The sequence below is a fragment of the Talpa europaea genome (assembly GCF_964194135.1).
Source record: "Talpa europaea genome assembly, chromosome: 4".
Classification (NCBI taxonomy): domain Eukaryota; kingdom Metazoa; phylum Chordata; class Mammalia; order Eulipotyphla; family Talpidae; genus Talpa; species Talpa europaea.
In genome coordinates, this window is record NC_140070.1 from 65,445,827 (window position 1) to 65,457,637 (window position 11,811).

General features: G+C 43.4%; 1 protein-coding gene across 1 annotated transcript; it reads right to left on the reverse strand.

The window, feature by feature from the left end:
* Positions 1 to 480: 480 nt before the first annotated feature.
* Positions 481 to 3,411, reverse strand: SLITRK3 (SLIT and NTRK like family member 3; the record flags this gene model as incomplete). Its single annotated transcript, XM_084231703.1, has 1 exon — positions 481 to 3,411. One exon carries the CDS (start codon positions 3,409 to 3,411, stop codon positions 481 to 483), a length of 2,931 nt encoding a protein of 976 aa, XP_084087829.1.
* Between the last annotated feature and the right edge of the window lie 8,400 nt (positions 3,412 to 11,811).

Here is an 11,811-nt window from a genome sequence, read left to right on the forward strand (position 1 = left end):
CATTGTTAATACATGTACATAATCTGTGCCATGATGAGAAGAGGAAGGAAAGCCACAAATGTCAATTTGTTTCCCCCCATCAAACAAAATTACAAATAAAAATAAAAGTTACTGAAAATAAAAAGACACATTGGATTTTACTTAATTAGGATCAATACAATGATCCCCAATATACCTTACACATGGCACAAAGTCTTAAGTTTCAGTATAAAAAATAATGATAACATTTGCTGGCAAAAGTCTGCGAAGGCACTTCATTGATTAATGATCTGAGTATGGCCCATCCTCCAAATCACATCTGAGAGGGGAGAGCATACATCTGTATTTTCTAGTTATCATGCGATTTCAGTCCTGTTCAGGGCAGGGATATTTGTGAGAATGTAGTCATTGGGATAAATGTAAAGGGAGCAAAGGATATATTTCCTTTATTTTCCTTTTTGTTTGGGAAAAAAAGCACTAATTTATTTTCCTTTTTTTCTGTTAGAACCTATATGTTGTTTTCTCCAGAACTTCGAGGTAATCCGGCTTGGTTTGAAGTTTGGCCCTTAACTCGAGGTAATCACTTTTTTGGGTTTGGTGGTCTGTGAAGCCCTTTCCAGCCGAGAAGAGAAGGGTTTCTTTGAGCCTGGCATCCTGCTGTAAGTCTGGGTATTGCATGCCAGGAGGGTGGACGTGCAGTTCCTTTAATTTGGGCACTGTGCCATAGAGACAGTCTACGAATCCCACTGTGCAGGGGGCTGGCTGTGGCCTCTCGCGGTCTAGTAGCATACTGCCACCACCACAGCTGCCCCCAGGAGGAAACAGCACCACCCCACCATTCTTCTCATGGTGGCGGAACCCAGTCAAGTCTCCCCCAGTTCCCGCAACTACCCCTGAAACCCCACCAACTGGGTGGTGAGGGTGGTGGTGATTTACCGTCACTATGGTGTTTAGCTGGGAGCTGGACACTGCCAGGGTCCACTCCTTTTCTTTTTCCAGTAAGGTCCGGTAATTGCTGTGGTTCTCTTTGGGTGCCTCAGTGAACTGCTCACTTCCTAGGAGAACCTCACCTATTCCTGGTGGTTGAGTCCCAGGACCCCCACATTCTGTACTCCCTGCCTCCTGGACTGATGAAACAGCTATCTCTTCCTCCTCACGAGGCTTGTAGATGGGATTATTACACATCTGGGTAACTGGGTGGGGGATATATTCATATACATGCCCCACAGGAGGGGCTTTTTCTGGGGAGGAAAGAGTTGCTCGAACGCCACCACCACTTCCACCTCCACCGCCTCCACCATCCTCAAAAAGCCGGTGGCATTGCATCTGGATGCCAGTAAGGTCCACACCTTCCTGACGCTTGCTTCTAAAGGGCAGCTTCTTTCGGCGCCGTCGAAGCACATAGGCAAAGAGACCTGCGGCAACAAAGACTGCTGAAAAAAACAGAACCAGCAGGCTAAGAATCAGCACAGAAAGTGGAACGGGGCCCCCAGGGGGCCCAAGCTCATAAGGTGATACACTTGTTGGCCCTCCAGCAATGTGAGAATCTCCAGGCTGGGCAGGAGATACTCCAGGTGGTAAGACATGCAGCATCTCTGGGCAAAGAACTTCCATCTCAATGGTGCGCACATCGCGGTGGGTGAGGTTCTCAGGGCTCCTGCAAAGCACATCACCAACCACACTCACTGAGCTGATAGTCTCGATCCACTGTTTGAAGGGGACCAGGTCACATGTACAGTCCCAAGGATTCTCATTGAGGTCTATCTGGACAATAGCATTCAAATGTTCCAGAACACCAGCCACAGGAAGATAGAGGAAGTAGTTCTTCCTCAAGTTGAGCCGGGCCAGGGAAGTGCCAGCGAAGGCATCTGTTGGCAGGGTCCTCAGCAAGTTGTTGTTGAGGAATAGTAGTTTCAAGTTGGGCATGAGGCTAAAGGCTGCAGGCTGGATTTCCCGGATGACATTGAACTCAAAATACAAGTAGTGCAAGCTCTGTAGGCCTCGGAACATGCCTGGTGTCAGCTTCTCTATGTCATTGCCATTGAGGAAGAGGCTCTTTAGGTTGGGCAAATTGATGAAGGCGCCATCCTGGACATAAGAAATACGATTGTTTCCCAAATGCAAAAGATCCAAGGAAGAGAAATTCCAAAAATCAGAGCGGTATATTTTCTGAATCAGATTGCTACTCAGGTACAATTTCTTGGCATTTAATGGCCTTGGGAGAAGCTCAGAAATATTATTAAATCCTCGTTCTTTGCAGTTGACAGTCAGGCCAAGGTCATTGATGTGCAAATTACAGGTACACCCTGTAGGGCATATAATGGGAATGGGTGGTCTGGTCTGGTAAGGAGCAATGGGAGGTTGGTTTGGGCCAGGATAGAAAGCTTGGGATGTGGAGGATGGCCTTGGTGTTCGGGGCTGTTTGGTGGGCTTAGGCTGTTTATTTGAGGACTTATATTCAACAGAAGAAGCAGTAAAATGGACAGAAGACAACATTGAAGAAGGCTTAGTTGGCCAGACATTCTCCTTGCTTGAAGACAAGTGGGGGACACCCAAACTAGCCTCCACCTCAGAGTCAGACAATAATGGACAGAGTTCTGTCTTCCTGATTTCTCGTAGGTCCTTTCCATGGAAGTGAAAAGGGGTCTCGCAGGTGATGTCTCCTACCAGGGCAGTGTAAGGAATGCGTTCCAACCAACTCTTCAATTGTACAATCTCACATGTACAGTTCCAGGGATTTTCTTCCAATTGGAGCTCCATCAGATTCCTGCCAATGTGGTCTAGCATTCCTCGGTAAAAAAGTACCTTTAACCTGTTGCCACGTAGGTCCAAATGGGTTAAGGAGACAGCCTTAAATAAATTGGTTGGAAGCATAGGAATCAGATTATCATTTAAAATCAGAACCCTCAATTTACTTAGGTTCCGAAATGCCCCACTTTCAATACGTTTAATGACATTGTAATCTGCCTGCAGATATTCCAGACTTTCCAAACCAAGGAAGGTGTCATTTCTAAAGACTTCTAGTTTGTTCTCATGTAGATATAGCCTCTTTAAGATTTTAAGACCATTGAAGGCTCCTGTTTGAATGTCCTGCAATGCATTGTTCCCAAGGTTAATGGACACAGCATTATTCAAATGAAGAAAACTGTTGGTGTATAATTTTCTCATTGAATTTCTCTGGAGATACAGTTTAAAAGGCCTTGACCAGAACTCAGTAATCTGACTTATATTTGTAAATCCTTTACTGTCACAATGTATGTGAAAGAGGCTTTCTTTAACTTCACAGTAGCATGGATCAAAACAGGGCTCATCTATTTCCTCTGAGTCCTCTATCAGGGGAATCGGGGTAGTCCATCCTAGAGCAATTGTGCTTAGAAGAATTATCCACAACATCCTCCCTCTGTGAAGCATCTCAGTTATGGAAGATTTCATTGTTCGTGGTTGATTACAAAACTGCAACAGAAATAAAGATGCAGATTTTTAGCTTTTAGTCATATGCACTGTTCTAAATGACTCCTACATGTAGTGTTTTTAAAGAGTGATACAAAAACTTAAGCTGTTGTGAAGTGACACTCAGACCAACTTATCAACAAGCTTAATATATTCTTTATTTTGAACTTAGGAGTCTCTGAAATATTATACCATGGAATGACATTTTCCAGAACTAAGTATTGCATGGTAAAGGGCATATAATTCAAACAAAAGCAACCTTCATTGCTTCATTGCTTCTTATGGCAAAAAAGTGGCATACAGTGATGTCCAGGTATTGGCAGATTTAGTAACAATGGCAATAACTTGGTCATTATACCTGTCTGACTGTTAAAACTCACATCAATATGGCAGGTGTCCAGTATAGCTCTGATTTAAACACTAATAGAAAAAAAATGGTGTTCTTTAGACTATAGGTTTATACTCAAAACAGCCATGATATACCCTGATTACAAAAGAATATGATAAATTATGAGCCCATTGTCCAGTATCAGACATTGTGACGTGTAAGATGATTGGTATCTCAAGAAAACTTAAGATTTAGCTTAAGAAATTATCATAGCATGTTTAATTACACTGTAAATTTAGACCTACCCCTATCCTTTTTGCCCAAGGAGAGATTATTAACATTTCCTTTAATAATTTCTGCATATGTGCATCATTTGGCTATTTAAATCTTTTAAGAGTGATTACCCCTTCTAAAAAAAAAAAAAAAAGCAAGCCCTGCAATTGTCAGAGCTAAAGATAGTGGCAGCTCAAGGATGCTAAGCCTGGGAGTGTCTGTATTAAACACTTGGCAGAGCATAGTTTGGAATGTGTAGCTGTGCCTTAAACAGCAACTGAGAATCCAGTAAAAAGCCTGAAGATCAGGTTAAGGGAGAGGTGGCTAGTTAAGGCAAGAAAGGGTAAAAACCTCAATTTAATCTGCTAATTAATAAATGATCTGTCACACAAAATATTTCAGAGAAAGACAGCCCTCCTTTTGAATTAGAAAAAATCAAATACAGTGCACTGTTCTAATAATACAGAGCCTTCCTCTATGGCCTCTATGGTTGTTATTTTCTTGTCCAATAACATCAGGTTATGAAAACACACACTTAAACAAATTATAATAATGTATTTGTATCAGGTTGCCCTGTTCAGTCACTGAAATATCAATCACAGTTATATGATCAATTTTAATAAAAAAACTAGACTTTTTAGCTTATAGTGTCTATCCACACACAGATACATAAATTAAGGAAATGTGTTGTAAACCCTCTAACTTAATAACAATGATGTAATTTATAAGGAGAATGCAAAGAAAAGATCTCCACATTCAACTTGCATATAATGTACACAGCTGTAAGGAAAAAATCCATGAGAAAACAAAGAGAAATCTGCCTCAGGCTTACAATACTCAATTTTTAGAAACAATTAAATGGAGAGAGAGAGAAAGAGAGCGAGAGAGCGAGAGAGCGAGCGAGAGAGAGAGAGAGAGAGAGAGAGAGAGAGAGAGAGAGGAGGCTACATTGCACTATTAGTTTTCCCTGCCTCCCTTATAAAATATTAAAATTTAAGTTATTTTTTTCTTCATCATTCTTTTTAAAAATGAATTTCTTGTTTTTGAGGTCCCTGAGATTTAGGGAAGAAAGGCTCCGTATGTCTTTGACTTACCTATTTTGAAGGCTTTTTTTTTTTTTTTAAGCACTGAATATTAAAAAGAAAAAAAGGTTTGAGTTGAAGGATATTTTCCCCCCTCCCTTCCTTTTGCTGAAGCTGAAGAAAAGGGGTGGGGGGAATTTCTAAGAGGCAGAAAAAAAAAAGGGCAGCAAGCTGCAGACGTGCTTGGAATGCAATGGGCCTTTCAATGGGCTTCTTTAGGATGCAGAACTGCCGCTTGGCACGCTCAACAGAGGAGGGAGAAGGGGCTGCTGCGGGCTTCCAGTTTTCGCAGCCGCGGCCACTGCCTCCGCGGAGGCTATTCTTTCCCGGTAACCGGGAGCACATCATTGGGCCCTGAACAGAGGGCGGGAGGAAGGCAGGCTCAGTCCCAGTGCAGAGTCTCGGACTTCTTTCGCGCTGGGCTTTTTTTTTTTTTTTTTTTTTAATATGTGCTTTAACCCTGGATCCGGCTTTTCACGTCACGAAAATGAGCTCCAAGAAGGGAACGCGCTTAGCATGAGTTCGGGCACGAGCACTGAGAAGACTTGAATATACTGATCTGTGTGTGTGTGTGCGCGCGCGCGCGCGTGTGTGTGTGTTTAACCAGAGAGAGAAAAAAGTGAAATGGTAGAGTTGACAAATTGTCAAAATAAGAAACAGGGAGAAAAGATCAACCTACAAGAAGCATTCCTTTGGTGGGGAAAAGGGAGGAGGAAGGGGGTTCGTTTTTTGTTTGTTTGTTTTCGTTTTCTTTTAACTCTCAAGGAAACCATCACCTCACTAGTTTCCTCTTGTAGTTCCCAAAGCTCCTCTCTCTAATGTAGATAGACTGAGAAGTAAGGCTAGCCTCTTAAATTACCCTTTTTCACAGTAGAGACATTCCCCTTCAAAGACCTGAATAAAGGGAAATTCAGGGGCCCCAAGCAGAAGGGCTGAATCTAGCTGGGTCAGCTTGGTTGTCCAGAATAAGGGCTCAGGCGGTCAGAGTGACTTGGACCGAGTTTCTCCTGCATTTTGCTTCGATCTCTTTGCACCAGGAATCCTTTTGTTGTGCTGGAGCTCAAAACCTTCGATTTCCCAAGAATTCAACAACCATTTGTTCGCTTCCACCTTTTTGAAAATAGAGACAAGCCAATGCTCTGGAGGGAGACGCAGACCAGTTGGGTAACAATGGAACATTTCACTTTTTGTATCGGGAAGACCTCCCGGGAATGAGCGGGGTGGGGGTGGGGAGGAGAGGGTTCAGGGTTTCTTTCCTTTTTTTTTTTTTTTTAATCCAAATAATCCTCCGAAATATTTTGGGGGAAAGCATTATAACAAGTAGTGAGGGTGGGAATGATTGAGGGAAGATTTTGCAATGAAGAGAGGCCACCAGATGATGGTTCACAGGAACCCTATGAGAATACTGAGAGTTCTACAGTCCTACCTGCTGGAAAGAAATGCAGCTTAGTGGGGAAACTCGAGAAAAACACGCATGGAACAAGGGGGTCTAATTTGCGGGAACTGTGAGTCCTCAGTGCACACCCACTTCCATCTCCCATCCCCCATACACACACCAATCCTGTCATCAGTTTATGTGAAAGACAGGGGTTTTCTTAGCTAAATAACTGAACTGAACCATAATTATTGTAGGGCTCAAAGTTGCCGGTAGCGAGGGCTTTCCCTTTAAGTGCTTAAAAAAAAATCTTATTTATCGATTTCTTACATATATATATATATATATATATTATGTAGCTCAACAAAATATTCCTCAAAAGTCAGTCTTAGGCTATTTACATTATAATCAGCATTAAAAATGAAGCACAAATATTTGCTTTTCCACAGTAGCTAATATAGGAAACTGTGATCAAAGACTAAGGGGTGGGGGGGGCGCAGGATTCTCTAACATCCTTCATCCTAAATATTCCAGACCCACCCTCTTCCTCAGATAGGTCTCAGCAGAGAAGCAGATCAATACCAAACAGCCTGAACCAAAAATCAGAACAATCCTATCACCTTCACCAGCTGCCCCAAACCCCCACCCCCCAACTCCCCCAACACAGACCTCTGTACCCAACGTGCAGAAGCGGTTACTGTTTCACGCATCTTGTGGCAACCCGTGATGCCATGGAATCAATGGATATCTGGGAGGCTTCCCTGAGCTTCCAGGTGGTAAACGGCCCTCTGAGCAATCATTCTTCGTTCTTACTTGATCCACGTCCTAAAGGTTATTCACCCCTTTCCCTTCCTTTTTCTCAGACTGATGTGTCTAAGCTATAGGAAGAGCTTCAAAAGTTAGGGGATGAAGGGCCCAAAAGCCCGGATTTAGTCCGCGTCCCGCTGGGAGCGCCGAACACCATTTGTTTGTCCACAGGGAGGACAAAAAGCCCTTTCTCCCCACTGTGCCCTCTCCCCATCTCCCCCTCCCCTTTGCCCGACCTCCCAGCCTACTGATCTCTTGTTATCTAAGATTAAATATTCCAATATGGAAGCAAAACGATCTCCCCTAGAACAAATAATTAAAATGCTGCATCATTCATTTTCTGAAGAGCTCCGAGCCTTCTACATACTCTTTTCTAATATGTTGTCTCCGGGCGAAATGCACAATGGGTTTGTTAAGAAACCGAAAATGATTTAAAGCTCAAGCCTTTTTCCTTCCATCTTTTACAACGGGAGGGAGCGGACCACTGGGGGAGGGGCCCTTCGCTCAGCCACCTGGCCTATTTGCTGGAGTTACTTACGATTTCCTCCTCCAGAAAAGGGGTCTGAGGGTCTATTAGTCTACAAAGCTACTGCTTCCACCATCGTCCTTACAGTTAATAATTCAGTTCAAAACGCAGGAACCCCCTAGCACCTGTGAGCGTTCAGAAGACGCGTCAAACTACACCCTCAACATTGCACATCCTACATGCGAGAAATACTGGTTTCAATTTGCCAAAGTAGAAAAGGATGGCGGCGAATACCTATGGTGCAGAGTGCTCATGATCTCCGAGGTTTGCTCCGAGGGGCTTCCCAGCAGGAGATGCAAACTCTCTGGGAGGCTGAATTGTATCCATTGTGTCGTAAGCCTGCATTTTCTCCTCCTTCAGCCACCAACTTTCAGAAAGGCCACCAAATCTCGCCTGTAATCCTTTTAAGTGTTTCCCACCTTTGAGACTTGCTGAGAAATGGTCGCCGCATACCAATGGGAGAGCCGGGCGCTCACCTAGCGCGGCAGTGCCGGTGACGGGGAGCTCACTACCCCAGCTCCATATGCCCCCGGCGGCAAGCAGGCAACGTCAGAGTCCCGGGACTTGATTCTCTGATTTAAAATCTCTGTGCTTTCAATTCAGAGGCAAGCTTCGAGGTCCCCGAGAGCCCTGACTCGGTCCCGTGTTTTGTTCCTTCTAGCTTTCGAAAAGGTTGTCACAGCTCTATCCCTGCCAGAGGCCTCCTCGGATCCTAGGAAGGTGGGACTAGCCCTTGCTCCTCTGGTGTCTCCGTTCTTGACCCTTTCACTAGGTGGGGGGTGGGGGGGTGTATAGATAAGAGGGTGGGGAGGGGCGGCGAAGAGGCAGGAAGGGGGCGACTAGAACCCAGATTCCAACATTGGCCAGAAGGCGAAAGGGAGGGGGCGCGGGGGTGGAAGGAGAGAGAGAGGGAGGGAGGGAGGGAGGGAGAGGGGGAGAGAGAGGGAGAGAGAGAGAGAGAGAGACCTCAGTATGGCTGTACACACCAAATTCGACTTGGATTTGGGGGGTGTCAGGCAAAGCACGAAGGGGAAGCGATCCTGTTGGCAAAGAGTGAGCCCCCTGACAGCTCACCATTCAAGCACCCACACTTCTCAAGCGGGGTGGAGGGATGCAGGAAAGGGGAAAGCGGAACGTTCAGGCCAAGGAGATGCTCGGGGTGGCAGCATCTTTTAAGACTGACCTGCTTTAAAAGTGTCACTTTAATGGCCTAGGAAATAACCAAAATCGGATTACAGGTTACTTACCAACGACTGCACCTAAACTGGGAGCGCCGGGTTGGGTATTAGCAGATAAGGTAAGAAATGCCAGGCAGGAATCTGAATGTAAATCCATCAGCTGCCCCCAAATCGTGCACGGAGGGAGCGGCGCTCTGGAGCCCCCAGATCAGCCCATCGCCCGAGTCTCCGACAGCTTGTCCCCCCGCACCCCCCTCCCCTCCTCCGCGCCAACTGTGTAAATCAGCCGCTGCAGTCCTCTCGCCGCGCATCGCAGGCAAATCCCTGCTTAGGAAGCAAAGAAGCAAGTGATCTCTCTCTCTCTCTCTCTCTCTCTCTCTCTCTCTCTCTCTCTCTCTCTTTCTCTCTCTCTTATCGGTCACAATCTGGCAGCTTTACAAAGAGAAACCCTGTAAAATCAGGAAATCAGCATTCTGTATCTGAAGACTGATTTTTAACTTTTAGGTCGAATATGAGATGGCTTTTGGAAAATTACAGCCCAGGCCCTAGGGGTGGGGGTCGGGATTATCACATTTAGAGCATCTGAGCTGTATTGGTGGGCGGAATCGCTAAACACCTCCTTGAAGCTGTTTCCAAGTGACTTGCGGTTGTCCCCCATCTTCATGATACATAGGTGACAATTTGAAACTACAAATATTTCTTCATCTATTTACACTTGGGGGACAGAGAATAAAACTGGAAATGATGGGGGAGTTTTTTTTTTTGAGGGGTGCAGTTACTGAAGGGATGCTGGATACCATTTCGTGGCAAATTAAATAAGGGCACTTGAACAATTATTACACCTACGTGAAAGTATTATTGCAACATTATATGCTCACTGGAGGCGACCATTACCCCTACTGCAGTCATACTAATGCAGTCATTTAAGGCACAATTCAATCTGCAGTGTAAACCAACGCAGTTCTTTTTAATAGATCCCTTTCATCAACCACTGTGTCAAAGAGAAGGCAGTCTTCCACTAACTCCCAAACTGAACAGGAGGTAGTCTAGGGAACCCTGTCTGTATCTCTTACCATTCCTTCCTGAAATGAATGCTATAAATTGTCCAAGACAAGCTGAATTGTGTAGCTATTATAATTGCACATGTAATTTGAATTTTACCCTATCTTCAGAAGCTTTCAAAGGAACTCTAACTCAACACTTACAAAGAAACAATACTGTTAATGTATGTAGTAAAACCTTCGAGAGATAGACCTGATTATATGATTTCAGCCTTTATTTCAATGACTTTCTATGTACCATGGTATAGTGTTATTACTCTATATGTATACACTATCACAAGTCTAATGTCCATATCACCTGCATTAAGATAGAAAGACATAGAACATATCATAGTGATCATAGTGATCTCAGAGGTATGTGGAATTTTGCGAATATATATATTTTATAGGTATCACATATACATATATATGCACTATATGTATATAGGCAAAATTCAATATGGCACCTGTGCTTGTTATGCATAAAGTGTGAATATAGATTGTTTTTTTAAATAGCATGTTTTAATTTGTTCTTTCAAAACACTGTGTTTTCAAAGATTATTTTTAATAACAAGGTATTTACAAGGGCCTCAGAAGGGATAAAAACACTGTGATGTCAAAATCTATCTTTTTTAATATTCAATTGTTATTTCAGATCTAATGGTATGAATTCCAAACCTCTCAGTATTTTCTAAATAAAATGTTAGATGTAAATTTCACCTCTGTGAAGACATGGAAATGAAAACAACATTTGTCTTGGGTTTTTCACTCACTAGATCTCCAGATTGTTTTTTTTTTAAAGATTTATTTATTTACTTTATTTATGCAATAGCTGGGGTACAGGGCAGAGGCACGGGAGGGTGAGAGGATTCACCAGAGATAGAGCAGGGAAGAACAGGCAGACAGACCTAAAGCACTGCTGAGGGGAGCCACAGGTGCGACAGGAGAGGTCTGCCATGCCATGTGGGAATCTCCCTGGCTGGCTGGGAATAGAACCTGCACTGCAGAGGCTGCAGACAGCTTCACAGTGCTGTGCTCAACCCGCTACAACACCAGGGAGGCCCCAGATTGGGTTTTAAAGAGCTATCTACTGTCACAGGTTGTGAAAAAGATCTGTTCCCATAACAAATAAATTTGATGTAGGAGAAACCAATCTACACTAGAAGACTGATGAGTCACAAAGATGTTTTGTCCTTTTCAGGTGGTTGCTCAATTTGAGAATTATTCCTGAGAACACCATATTCTATGTGGGCAAGTGTGAAACCACATACATGCCCCTGAACCCTGGGACTGGAATGTGTGACAGTAACCCTGAAAGAAACCATGAGGCACCATTCCTAAAATATCTGATCTCTTTAACTTTTCAGAACTTATTTTATTTTATTTTCAAGGTCATTTGTTGATGAGAGAACTCTGAATGTGTTAATATATTTACTCTGAGAAGATGCTGGTATGGACTGATGGAACCAGGGAGCTACAGAAGATTGATACCTAGAGTAGGTTGTTAGTGTTAAGTCTGGTTAGTGGTTATGATGGACCTTTGAGTGGTTCTATGCTGTGATATTTTAGTGTCTGCTGCAAAAGTATGTGTTCACATTTTTATTTAAAAGAAACATACTTTGCACTGTGAAGATGAATTGTCATGAAAACTGTTATTTATTGATGACACACACTAGATAGAAGGAAAATATAACTCAGAATGTAATTTTCAGTTCAATAAAAATTAAGCATGTTTAAATTGCTAATTGACATAGTTTTTAATTACAAAAACAT